Here is a 13,165-nt window from a genome sequence, read left to right on the forward strand (position 1 = left end):
GCCCCTATTATTAAAGCTAGGTCTAGTTCTACGCTCTTTATTATTAGCGTCTTATTCCTTTTACTTACCTAGATAGTCTCTTTTAGTATTCTTAATCCGAATAGCTTTAAAGATAAGCTTTTCTTAAAAGGTAGGAATTTCGCCCTTCTTTTATATGGCCTATTAAATCTTAGGTTATAGCTTAGTAAGTAGCTAGTAAAGTTATATAGCGTTATCCTATAGATTTAAGTAGGGTATATTGTCTTCTAGTTTTTCTAAGTAGTTTATAAACTAGACCATAGTCTAACTATCCTGCTATTTAGCGTTGTAGTATCGCTAGTTATAGTCTATCCCTTAATTAGTAGGGTTTTAGACCTAATTAACTAACTAGGTCCTAAGTTTGCTAAATTTAAGGGGTATAATAAGTTTCTTCTTATAGCGTATTTATAAACTCTTAACGGTGCCATATAAAAAGGTAGAAGTAATTAATATCTAATTATACTCGTTAGAGTAATTGTCGGAATATATGGACAGAAGTTACGTGGTTACGTGTCGTTGATGTGTCGTCGTCGTGTCTTTAATTAGTTATCCTTATGGTGACTAATCAACCCCCTACTTAGGCACCGCGATCCTTACGATCCTCTGCAATAATCATCATACAACCTAACAAGACTACAATTACGACATTACGTGATATTAGCCTTAGGTCATGTGTTCCGACATTAATTAATAAATGCGCATAGATCAAGCACTTGACCTAGGGCATTCTGCGATTATAATTTAAGAAGACGTTCGGCAGTCTTGTGGATTGAGCAAGTTGTACGACGTTCGGCAGTCAGCTACTTGCTTTGTCGTAAAGAGTAGTAGAAAGGCAAAAAGCGTTCGGCAGCTTTTAGAGCGTTCGGCAGCTCTCTTTTTACTATTACTACCTCCCTGTCGATCTTTAGAGCGTACGGCAGCGAACTAATCAATTCTGGTGTCAGGAACACCACAAGCTAGGCTTCTACCAATCGACGGCCCTGCCAGCCTACTACATACAGTCAATCGACGGCCCTACTAGCCTGCCACATACAGTCAATCGACGGCCCTGCTAGCCTGCCCTTCCCTATACAGTCAATCGACGGCCCTGCCAGCCTACCACACCTTAATCAACGGCCCTGCTAGCCTGCCCTATCTTATACCTCAATCGACGGCCCTGCCAGCCTACCACACCTTAATCGACGGCCCTGCTAGCCTGCCCTATCTTATACCTCAATCGACGGCCCTGCCAGCCTACCATACCTCAATCGACGGCCCTACTAGCCTGCCCTCCATTACCAACCGACATCTACTGCTTCCACCTATAGCTAAACCAACACCTGACTGCCTTCCTACAGCGCCACAAAGAAAGAACTGCCAGTGTTAGAATATATCGATAAAGGTTACGTGGTCACGTACGCCCCTAAACGCCCGTAACCTACGAATAAGACAACTGCCGCGCTAGTACGCCTACGGACAGACAAGAATTCGTGCCAATACGCCTACGAATACGACCCCGTTGCTGGCATTATACTGCCACCCGAACGACCCTATCGCTGGTACCGTACTACTACCTACANAGACAATAATCGTGCCGATATGCATACNATANATTNACCAACCGATAGCGCNAATACGCCTGCTATNACNACCCNACCGAACGATNGTGCCNATGCGCCTGCGATCTACCNACCGACCGATAGACGAGCTCTACGTTNAACCACTATTACCACCCNATGCTCGCACCGTACCGCTACCTAAATCTNACAACTNTCGCGCTAATACGCCTGCGACCTAAACACGACCAGGTAGAGCTTTACTCCCTGGAATACAACCCCGTCGCTGGCACCGTACTGCTAGCGTTGGAATATATGGACAAAGGTTACGTGGTCACGTGTCTTAGGATAGCTGTTTTACGCATAAAGAAAGAACTGCCAGTGTCGGAATATATGGACAGAAGTTACATAGTTACGTGTCGTTAATGTGTCGTCGTCGTGTCTTTGATTAGTTATCCTTATAGTGACTAATCAACCCCCTACTTAGGCACCGCGATCCTTACGATCCTCTGCAACAATTATTATACAACCTAACAAGACTACGATTACGACATTACGTGATATTAGCCTTAGGTTATGTGTTCCGACAGTAATATTTCAGATTTAGCCGAAACTTAGTTTTGCATTAATAGATAAAACGATTATAGTTCTAAAGACTATTACTATTATACTTATTAGGCTCCTTTGTACGGAATCTAGGTTTTTCTAATATTATAGCGTAGTGTGGCGTTGCCCCTTTAAGTCTGCTTTGTGTCTAGGGTATTTATACTTCTCCTAACTGTCCTTATAATTATTCTTAGTAGTTTTAATATACTTATCTTAATTATATCTCTAACTCTTTTATTTTTTATAGGGTCTTATATAGTAACCACTCTAATAACTCCCTAGTAGTAATTATTTTTAAAGGTCTTATAAAGTTAGATAGACTAGCCGTGGCTTCCTAGTCTACTCTTTTATAAGTAGAGGGAATGCGCTCCTCTAAGGAGACTCTCTAAGCCTTCTACGGTAAGGGCGTTGCTTTATAGGGTATAGGAGTATAGTCCGTTATTATTAATTAATAGCCGTACATTCCTAACGGATTAGAAGCGATTAAAATTATAAGAGGCCAGCTTAACTGGAACGTATAATTATTTAATTAATAGTGTTACTGGTAAGTAGAAGGTAAATTAGAGGTACGTTAAAGGTAGGTAGAAGGTAAGTTAAAGGTATAATAAGTTTTATATATTAAAGAACAAATGCTTTTAACTACTTCTATTTAGAGACTAATCGCTAGTTCTTCTCTAAAGGGGAACTAGCTTCCTATATGTTTCTTCTAAGACGCTAGTAAAACCTTTTGCCCCTAACCTGTCTAACTATGTCTTCTGGAACATAGATAGGATATAGATAAAACCTCCTACCGTCTTATCGGATATGTACCTCCTGGGGGATTCCGTTACAAATTCGCACTAAGAAAATCCTAGTTCTTTTATCTATTTCTACTACATTCTACTATTCCTAGAGAAGAAAAAGCGCTTTAAAAGATAGATTGTCATTATATAGTTTTATATATAAGAATTAAAAAACCAATATAGCTTACTAGCTTAGAAGTAGCTACTAATTACCTCTAAGTAACTGTTTTATTCTATACCCTATTCCTTCTCCTTACTAAAGAAAAGGGTAGGAAATTAGTAATTAGTAAGTACTCTTCCTAAAACCTTTAGCGACACTAAAGGTACTAAAATAGCGCATTGTAGAACTATCTAAACTAAGGTAGAAACTAAACTAGCTACAAAGTAGGGATTAGTAACGGGAATTAAAACTCTATTAGATATAATATCTATCGCTTTATAAGATAGTAGAAAAGATAACTAGAGAGCTACTTTACTACTTAATAAGGAAGGAGCTACCAAGCGCTAGTTAGAAAAGTTAATAATATTTTAATAATGTGGCGAGTATAGGGGGCAACCGAGTTCTAGGGGCCTGAGCTTATTAAATGAATATAAAATATAGCTGTAAAATACATTAAACATAACCCCAGATCAACACTAAAACCAGTTCGTGATGCCTCAAAATTTACTTACAAAATGAGCCTCCCTGTGACTATAGAGCAAGGGAAATTTTCGCAGATGCAGACTTTGATCAAGGACCCACGGGTCTTGAGATTTACTCATAGGAAATATTTCAAAATGGTGTAGATGCTAAGCGCGACATGCACCCAAGTTTAGGACAGACCGAAAAATGTGATAAAATGCATAATGAGAGCAAGGAGGACATCAACCTCTACCTAATTCCTGATTACTGAGCTTTACTTTTCAATACCCTCATGAAGTAGTTCCATTTGTAGGTGGTGCTCCCGTATATAGTTGTTGCCCGTTCTTCTTGAAATCCGTGATAACTTTCTGGCCGTTAGCGCTGACGACCCATTTGGCGAATGCGTCTGCTACGTCCGGGTGTGCAGCCTTGTTCCCAACCAAAAGATGGGCAGGATTTAGAAGTACGTCGTCTGCACTGTCTGTTGCAGCCTTGTAGATAGTAACTTGGTTTTGAAGGCTTGTGTCGAGTGATAAATAAGTTCCTCGGTCGGTAATCGTGTATTCTTGGAGGAGAATTGCAGCGGTCAAAGCCTGGATAGGGAAGGCGATGTATTGGTGATACCAAGTCGAATAGGCTGTAGCCCAAGGTACCTATATCTCCAATTAAGTGGGAAACATCATGGAAATGGTACGGAATTACTCACCTGTCCGATACTGATCCAAAGGAAGGAGTCCTTGATATTTGTCGCAGACTTGTCATAGCGGCTCAGGAATCGCACTGGGATTGTGCTTGTGGCGGCCTCAGCTGCAGCATGCAAGTCGGAGAACATAGTCAGAACGTCTGAGTTATTCGAGAGATTGGCCGGATTGGAGGTTGGCCCAACAATTAGAAAATGGTCACGGAAGGCATAGTAGCTGGGGGACTTTGCGATGCCTTGATTAATAGCTATCTTCTCCGCAATCTCACTGTAGGTAATGCCTACGTCCACAGTTCCGGACTGGAGGTAGTTGATAGTAAAAGTGGTGTCGCTAGTATACCAAGCAACCTTGAAAGGGTCAGAGCCATTGGCCACGCGGGATTGAATGAAGGCATCCGCAAGAGCTGCAAAGTGGTTAACTTTTACCTTAGGTCCGACAAGCAATGCTGCGCCAAATAAGTACCTTTTACAAGTCCGCTCTGCCCAGCACCTCCATTTCCGATTCTTAGCAGTGTGGTAGAGTTGGTTGAATTGAAGCCACCATCATATACTGCGGCTGGTTCTATCGCTGCTATGGTCGCGGCGAAAGACATCCAACAAAGGACATAAATAAAACTAAAGAACGCCATTTTAAGTAAAGGATTCTACTATGAGTAGCAATTAAGCAGATTGAACGCACCTGGCGCATGCAATATATATGTCTCCTAGAGCTGTTTCGCCCGATACTACACCGTCTTAGTTGAAAGCGCGTGTTGATCGCGCTAACCAAAATGCGTACATTTGTACCCAAAAGTGGGTAAAAATACGTTAAAATGGCCGTGCTTATTACTTCAAAAGGTATAAATTCTGCCGTTTGATCACCAAGATCGACACGCGCTTTCAACCGGATGCGCCAAGGCGGTGTACACCACCCTGGCGCATCTGAAAGCGCGGTGTTGATCACGCTAATCAAAATGTGTAGATTATACCTAAAAAAGGTATAAACTCTGCCGTTGATCACCAAGATCAACACGCGCTTTCAACCGGATGCGCCAGGGTGGTGTAGTATGCGCGGTGTTACAGATTATTCCTGCCTTATACCGGAACAAATCGTCTTCAAAAAGGAATACCTCATGTATCACTGCTATTTTCTTAATTTTAGATTAATTGCCTTATCCCTTGCAACGCTGACGTCCAACAAGGGTTGGTCCGTGCGCGAACACCGTTTCAATGTTCGCGGGCGCGCTTATTCAATTATTGTGAGGGGACTTTGTAGACAGGGGGCTATAAGGCACGATTGTAGGAACAGGATAGATTGTGGAGGAGACGAATCCTTGAGGTGAGGCCTCTGGGATCGGAGAGACTATATACTTCGGGCACGTGCCTCCGGCTGTCCGAGGGGTGTCCGGGGGTTGTCCCGAGGGCAACCCGGGGTGACCGCAATAATATCCCTTACAATTATATGGTAATATGGTTAACCGCCATGCTTTCCAATCGTGCCTATCTTGATCCTGATGTTGTCAAGCCTATTAAATACATCGTCCCTCCTATCCGTATTGCGAAAGAACTACCCCCAGAGCCTTGGGAGCTGCCACATTTGAATCGCCTCAAATATCTTATCACGGCTCATTGATCCTGACGATTTGATTGGCTAATTCTTATCGATAACCGTTGGACGCGAAGCAGTGTTGCAAGGGATACCGAAACAAATTACCTCTAAAAAGAATGATTTACATATCCTACCCGACAGCCTGGACTTACCGCGCGGTACTCCGTCTTCTGGGGGTGTGCATAGGGGACCTAGGTTGGAGCCCTAGGACAAGACACCTAGATCTAGATCTACATTCGTCCCGCTGTTCCATTGGGGTAGAAATCGTGCTGCAAGCAGGAGGGCTATAGGCGTATACGTACACATAGGGTATTCGAATGGGAGCAGGGGCAGGATTACATCAATCTCACGGTACTTTCAAATTCAAAAGGAAGCGTGGTATGAATGGCAGACAGGGCAAGATAGGCAATCAGGACACTCCTTATGGGAGTCTCAGAGCAGCGACCTAACGGTATTTTTCCTCCCGTTGATGTAGTACGGGCGTGCTGCCTAGAGGGGTACACTCTGTATTACCACTCACGTCTCCCTTGTACGTACATCACCAGTGCTGGCACCGATACGAACCAATACGAACCGATAAAATATCGGTTATCGGAAATATATCGGCAATATGATATTGCCAATATTGGTTCCTTTTGGGACTAGTGGCTACCCCCCATAAGGTCGCTAAAGTTTTGGGGGCTAAGTAACGAGATTTTAGGCGATCTACAAGGGGGTAACATCAATGCCTCAGACGCCCCCCCTGCTAGTATGGAGAGGAAAATAAGCGAGCCCCAAGTAATATAGCAGGGCTAGGTTATTTTGTGTACCATACTAGCAGGGGGGGCGTCTGAGCATTTCGTGTTACCCCCTTGTATACCCTAGACCCGCTAAATACCGCCTAAAACCTCAGCAACCTTATGGGCACCCTATGGGGAGAAGACCGCTAGCTCCATCCTCCGAACGCCTACCCCCTCCTCTACTAACAGCATTAAAAATAAGAGATAATTTAACTAAAATCCTTAATTTCTTAAATTTTNGAAGATATATTATATAATATTATATAGATAGAAGATAACCTTTAGGTATAGCACAAAATTTTAATATATTAAGAAATATTGCAATATTATCGGAATATCGGCAATATCGGCAATACCGATATTTTATCGGTACCAGCACTGTACATCACGGCAGTAGTCTGCACGGACCTTAATTGGGACCGCATCAGACGTTAATCAAGAATCAAGAATAATGATTTACATATTCAATATATTGTTTTAATTTTTAGATTAATTACCTTATTTTAATTTTAATTCTTTACCGATTAGGCCTAATTATTAAGTAGAATCGTAACGGATTAGACCTACTTTAAGACAATCGGGCCCAACCTAGGGGAGCCGGAGCTAGTCCGGATAAGAGGGGCCGAGAAGAGCCTAAGATCTGCAGATTTGAGTTGATCTTTTCGCTTCTCTCTCAAATCCGGTTTGAAGATTTACTTCTGCGTGCGCGTGGTGCTTGAAGCCGTGATTTCTTATTGAGACCTTACCAAAAAAAAAAGGCTTAAGCAAAGTTATAAGCAGGTAGGTCTTGATAGGAGGGGTTTTCAAGGGTTAGCTTTAAGCATAGCTTTAAGCATAGCTTGGGTAAGGATATATTTTTGGAGTGATTACGTTGTGGCAATACGTCGAACAGAACGATCAAGGATGGGAACTCTGGTTTCTTGCAAGAGGCTGTAGAGCCTCATTAAATATACGAAAATGGGTGATCGATGCCACACAATATTAAATACAATAAATATATTATGAGCTACGGGCTCGAAATTAATGCGATATATGCATTAAGCTAGAACAAGTGCGATTCTTTACATTGATAGAAAGCAAACCCAACGCGCTAGGATTTCCTATCCCATCTACATGAGCGGCTGAGACACTTGGAATCGGCGTATGAGGTAGTGGGAAGATAGTAGATTCAACCACTACCACCCGAATATTACTCGGCTTTTTCTTACCAGCCTGATCGCGACTAGATAAGGTTGGACTTCTATCTGGAGTCCTGTCACTGTGTCTACAGGCTCAATGATACAATTTCTTCGTCGGTAGAGAGCCATGGACAAGATCTTGAAGATTGTGTGCGAATGAGCACGGCCTGGCGAATCAAAAGCGTCCTTGCACTAGGCTTGAATGCGATGCCTTGCCTGAATGTGCTAGCGTATTAGTCCTGGGGAAATTTTTTCACCGCGTAGATTCAGCCCTGTCCCCCGGAGGGCAGCCGCTGTGCCGGCTTCTGGCCACCAGCGTAGCCATTTGCCGTGGTGCTGTTGATCCGAGCCGAAGGGCCTGGAAGGGTCCTCGTTCGTTCGCGGTTGAGTTTAATGAAGTCGAGGGCTTCTGTCTTGTCCCTCCGTCCTTTGTCGAGCCATTTTTCAAGCTCGCGCCTTGTCTGGAAACGCGGATCCCCAATCTTGTGATGCTCCCGAAGGTGTGCTAAATATTCTCTCCTCCTCCGAAATACACTAACACCACGATGCTGACATTGGTCCCAGAAGCAGGCGTGCTTTAAGTCTTCATGATTCTGTACGCTAACGTCCCAAACAAAGGAGTGGGCGTCATAAGAGTGCTGGCGGAGATCTTCACGAGTTTCAAAAGTCCGGGAGATTTTCTTGCACGAGTCCTCAGTACAGTAATAGACGAATTCTCGCGCAAACTGTTCCCACCTGTCTGTTTTTGCTCTTCGACGGCGTACTTGGACTAATTCTCTTGCGCACTCAAGCATCCTTTCGTTGACGTCCTGCTGGCTCAAATACTGCTTTGCAAGACTTAACATCTTTTTTTTTGTTTCTTTCCCACCCTTTCTAGGCTCCCATTGATCAAGGACGACCTCCCTCATGCCCCCTTCAACGTTGAACCTAAAGTATTGCACTTTGGACTCAGAATCCAATTTGTCGAGCTCTGATTCGAGGTCTTGATGGGTTTTTTCCGACTGTGTGGCCAGTGTCTTCAACAAGTCAATGACGTGGAACCAGTCTTTAATGTAGCTGACTTTCCGCTGATTGAGCTCGGGTTGCTCCGTAGTCGAATCTTCAGGCGCGCCGGTTCCAATAGAGAGCAGCAGTCTTGGCCGTTGTTCATGCATCTGCCACACTTCATCTAAAGCCAGCTTCGACGGATTATTTGCTACCATCCCACCATCACGAAATGTTCGATCCCCAAATGATATTGAGGAGAAATACTTTGGCGCAGCAGAGATTGCCCTTCCAACTTGCCAGATGGGATCTCTATGTGCTCGTCCAGGGTTAAGATGTTTTTTGTTATATCTGACCGACGAGAGAGGTGAAGGGTGAAGATGATCGTAGCTGCGGAATAGGTATGCATGCACAATTGCAGAGTCAACAGCTGGCCCATGAGCTACCGCAATTCTAAGTCAACATCCATAGTCATTAGTAGTGTTACAAAGTAGGGAAACATAGAATGACTCACGTCCTACAACGCCGCGGGTTACTTTCAAAGGGAACGTTTTGGGGAGAGCTTTTCCATTGGCGCATTTCCTCGGCCAATCCGGTTTTAGTGACACGCTGGATTGCCTTTACCATGCGCCTAGAGGGGTATTTGGGTTGGAGGTAGTTCGTAGCTGCGATGGTCGAATGCAAAAATCGAGGCTTTCCGAAGACTGTGTCCCCGACCACATCATATTGAGTCATCGCCCGATCAACTGTCATCTCCATTCGTGCCAACATAGTCGCACTCAGCCTGCAGAGACGAGTCAGAGGCTTTGGTCATTGGAATTCACAAACTGAGTCTTACCCTCCTGTACTCGTTCCTGCAATGTAGTCAAAGTAATGATGTGGCTTGAACCGAGTGGTAGAATGCTTAAATGTTTCGTCGATACTAGCTGCAATGGCCTCGGGGGTTTCGTCATCCACAATAGTGACCGGTTCACTATTGGTGCCTGGTGGAGTGTACCACGGATAGTCTGCGCTACTCTCATTAGGAACGCAAGTGCTATTTTCACCAGCGCTGTGAAGCTGAATGAAGATTTGTTAGGGAGTAGTCCTTTCGGCAGTATACTACACATACTTTTGTCCATAGTGGTCTATGTCCAAGTTCGATCTGCTCGACGAGAAACATAATTCGCTTCAACACCAGCAGGGAAGAATAGCCTTTAATTCCGCCACCATCTTCACTCTTGTTAGAAAAGCCATTCCTGTAATCTGTCTGACTCACCCAGAGTAAGTATCATCTTGCGTGACCAGGGGCTGTTTGGATCAGAGTCAGAACAGTCAACCCTGGTGCAAAAAGGTAAAGGAAGGCTGTTCGGATCATCTTGCTCATCTGCTTTAGATCTCAGTATCCTGAAACAGCAGGGAGTTATAGATCAAACCTAGCTCGCTGCCTGTGATCCGTGATATCGGCGTGATAGCCTCATCTTCATTCCTCCCATCTGCATTGTTGTGAAGATCTGAGCCATCCAGAGAAAGAGCCGGAGCGTGAGCTGGCTCAGTCGATAGCTGGGTGGCCATAATTCCAGTAACAATGCTAGTAAACAAGCCGCCACGTCTGTTGCAACTCAACAAGGCCAGCCTACTCAGTTGGTGCCACGATCCTTTTATAGTAGCCTTGCAAATAGGGCGGGACAGCGCTTGCAGAATGAATGACAGGATGAGCCGCAAGGCTTAATTCTCCACCAGAGCTGAGAGACCTGAGGCCCAAAAAGCTCTCGCCCTCCATTATTGTGGCGGCTCAGAGGGACAAGGCGCAGAAAATCAGCCCGCAAGATGTGGGAAAGCCAAACGGGCAAGGCAACGGAAAATTGCGCGTTTGCAACTGTCCGGTAGTTGATACGCCCTCTCAGCTGACACATGCAGTTCGCATATAGGGGCCTGAACGGTGACAGGAGTTGAGAAAGGCTTTGAGACACAGCGGCAGCTGAAAAGGAATAAAAGGGAATAGATAGCGAGGCCGCCAATGGAGGCGTCGCGACGGCAGGATCAGGGTGCATGACACTCTAGGCGGGCCGCATGTCCAGGATGATGATGCTGTCGCCACTGACCTTAAACTAGCAGGAGCACACGGCGCATGCAAGCCATTCGACGCAATGAACTGCAGGTGTTCCAGTTCTTTAGCCTGGCTGGCTAGCCAAGCCAATGGGAGAGACTTGCTCTGCACAGCCTCCGCGAAAGGAAATTCGGTGTAGATGGATGTGCCATAATGCACCATTTTATATGGGGGCCCGTTCATCTGCAAGGTATCGTTGTGAGATTCTAAAATATCTTCCTCTTAATGTCACGTGACTCCCAACGCTATCCGCAGATTTCGGTCACACAATCTAAAAAGAAAGCACTTCCACATAATACCGCGATCCTGACTGGCTAAATCAACTACCAACCCGTGCGAGGACAATATTACCCAACTGGATTGCTTTTATTGTTGAAAGTATCGTATCTTCGTTACTGAATATATCCGTTTTTCAAAGGGTCGGCCTCTCTGGATTCGAATCCCCTAAGACTCGAGCTAGGATCTTTTCGGGCAACCCTCCAGGCCGATCTTGACCACTATCCCTTGTGTCCAGGACTATGCTTGACTTAAGCTAGTACAGAAGCATAATCTGACGGTTTTGAGGGTTCATATACGGTGATAGTAGCCAAGAAAACTTCATTACAAAAGCAGAACGTAGTCCCCAAAAAAACTCAATATATACACCCATACGCAGACCACGTTTTGAATACTGTGCAATGTCTACCTCGTCAGAAAGACGCCCCCAATCTACCGTACAAACGGCTAGCAAAACTCCGTCGATGGGCGAAGATCGCCAAACAGAGGTTCCAACCGGATTCCACCGTCCACGAAGACAAAACACATGGCCAAGGGCCAGACAAGTTGTTGTCTTAATACGGTCAGATGATAGCGTTTACCTCGAAAATCGGGAAGAAGTAGATGGTAAGTTTTGCGACTTCTAGAAGCGGTTAATTAGTTCTGACTTCTCTTTAAGCACAGAAGGAAGATCCCCTAAAAGTTCTCGATCTGCCACGGAATCCCTGGAAAGCCAAAAAGGATATATACGTCCCGAGTGACAAGGATAAACACAGAGGCAGCTCGAAGACATGTCCTTGTTGTCGATATGTAGGAACGGTTAGATTCGACCACATAGATCCGAATTTCCGTCTGAAGCGAGCTGTTGGATCCGTAAAGAAGCTTTACGTCTTTGAGAACCCTCTGAGAGGAAATTCTCGGGCTTTATAACAATATGAACAAGTCGAGCGCTTGAGAACAACAGTCAAACAAAGTTTTCTTGGGGTAAGGGTGTCCCTCTGAGTTCATAGCCATCTACTAACGCCAGGCGCCCAGTTCACCATAACAGCCGCTCGATAACGAAATCAACAAAACCCTATTCGGCCGTGAGAATAAGGCTTGTGGATTGGATGCGCGGATATTTAGGACACTTTATTTCATGTCGAGGCTATGTTTCGAAAGAATTGATACGGTGCAATAGAAATGGTTAGGGGTGTGCTGGAGGCAGAAGACTTTCACATGGTGGCAAAATCTGCAGATCTACTAAGGCCCTGTTCCTCGAAGCGCCTACATAGTCGTGTAGGCTCGAATAGATGCGCATAATCGTCAAAGACTTATAGAGTTCAACTCAACTGTTCGTGTTATTTCCGAATATCCTCAACTTACTGCTGGATCTATGTAGGGGCTCGGAACAATTCACCAAAGCTCAAAAACTGGGGCCTTAACATATAGGTGACCGCATAACTTACCTAGGGGTCTAAAGCCCTAGGTGGCATAGGCTTTAGCTCTTAATAAGCTGTTAATATCGCGATAATGACTTTACATCACTACCTCCTATATCTAGACTCTACTACTTATGGTAAGCCAAACGTATGTATTATATATGCATATTACAGCCTCAGGAGCCTACGCATAGAGCAGAAGAACCTTTCGGCTCGTGAGGGGTGGTAGATTGCGTCTATACCGCGGGCGTGGACACCAATATAACCTTCAGAGAACGGGCTTAAGTTCTTCAATTCACGTCCGACCCAGTCGTTTGACGCACCTGTGCCAATGGTGGAGTCAATCTAGCAGGGACTTGGTATAAGGACATTCAACGTTTGTTAAGAGGCGAAAGCTCATGTGCTGGACGTAGATTTTCTCTGTTCTATCGCCGGCTTTGAGCTTACCTACTCCCCCATTGATACGTTATACTTATGGCCCACTCTCACCTAATATCCATCATAAACCCCTCTACATATGACTGGCTTCTTTACTCTATATGAAATAATTCAGGACAAGAACATTAGAGTGCAAATTTCCAAATGCTTAAAATTTGTTTGAATTCATA

The 13,165-nt window shown here is 44.5% G+C and overlaps 4 protein-coding genes across 4 annotated transcripts; 2 read left to right on the forward strand and 2 right to left on the reverse strand.

Moving 5' to 3' along the window:
- Positions 1-766: 766 nt before the first annotated feature.
- K441DRAFT_659306 (uncharacterized protein) lies at positions 767-1,177 on the forward strand (the record flags this gene model as incomplete). Its single annotated transcript, XM_067648504.1, has 2 exons — positions 767-946; positions 1,157-1,177. A coding segment is annotated over one exon (180 nt), but the record flags the coding sequence as incomplete, so codon positions are not given.
- Positions 1,178-3,453: 2,276 nt separating this feature from the next.
- On the reverse strand, positions 3,454-4,856 carry K441DRAFT_635698 (putative extracellular tungstate binding protein; the record flags this gene model as incomplete). The annotated part of the gene is made up of 3 exons (XM_067646441.1): positions 3,454-4,216; positions 4,270-4,667; positions 4,727-4,856. The coding sequence occupies 3 exons, from the start codon at positions 4,854-4,856 to the stop codon at positions 3,854-3,856; spliced, it is 891 nt and encodes a 296-aa protein (XP_067504368.1). The 3' UTR covers positions 3,454-3,853.
- A 3,218-nt stretch (positions 4,857-8,074) lies between these two features.
- K441DRAFT_677119 (FabD/lysophospholipase-like protein) lies at positions 8,075-10,346 on the reverse strand (the record flags this gene model as incomplete). The annotated part of the gene is made up of 6 exons (XM_067651033.1): positions 8,075-9,245; positions 9,307-9,576; positions 9,631-9,851; positions 9,904-10,004; positions 10,051-10,158; positions 10,208-10,346. 6 exons carry the CDS (start codon positions 10,344-10,346, stop codon positions 8,075-8,077), a joined length of 2,010 nt encoding a protein of 669 aa, XP_067504369.1.
- A 1,212-nt stretch (positions 10,347-11,558) lies between these two features.
- Positions 11,559-12,066, forward strand: K441DRAFT_677120 (uncharacterized protein; the record flags this gene model as incomplete). The annotated part of the gene is made up of 2 exons (XM_067651034.1): positions 11,559-11,763; positions 11,816-12,066. The coding sequence occupies 2 exons, from the start codon at positions 11,559-11,561 to the stop codon at positions 12,064-12,066; spliced, it is 456 nt and encodes a 151-aa protein (XP_067504370.1).
- Positions 12,067-13,165: the final 1,099 nt, after the last annotated feature.

This window comes from Cenococcum geophilum (genome assembly GCF_001692895.1).
Source record: "Cenococcum geophilum 1.58 unplaced genomic scaffold K441scaffold_19, whole genome shotgun sequence".
In the NCBI taxonomy this organism is placed as follows: domain Eukaryota; kingdom Fungi; phylum Ascomycota; class Dothideomycetes; order Gloniales; family Gloniaceae; genus Cenococcum; species Cenococcum geophilum.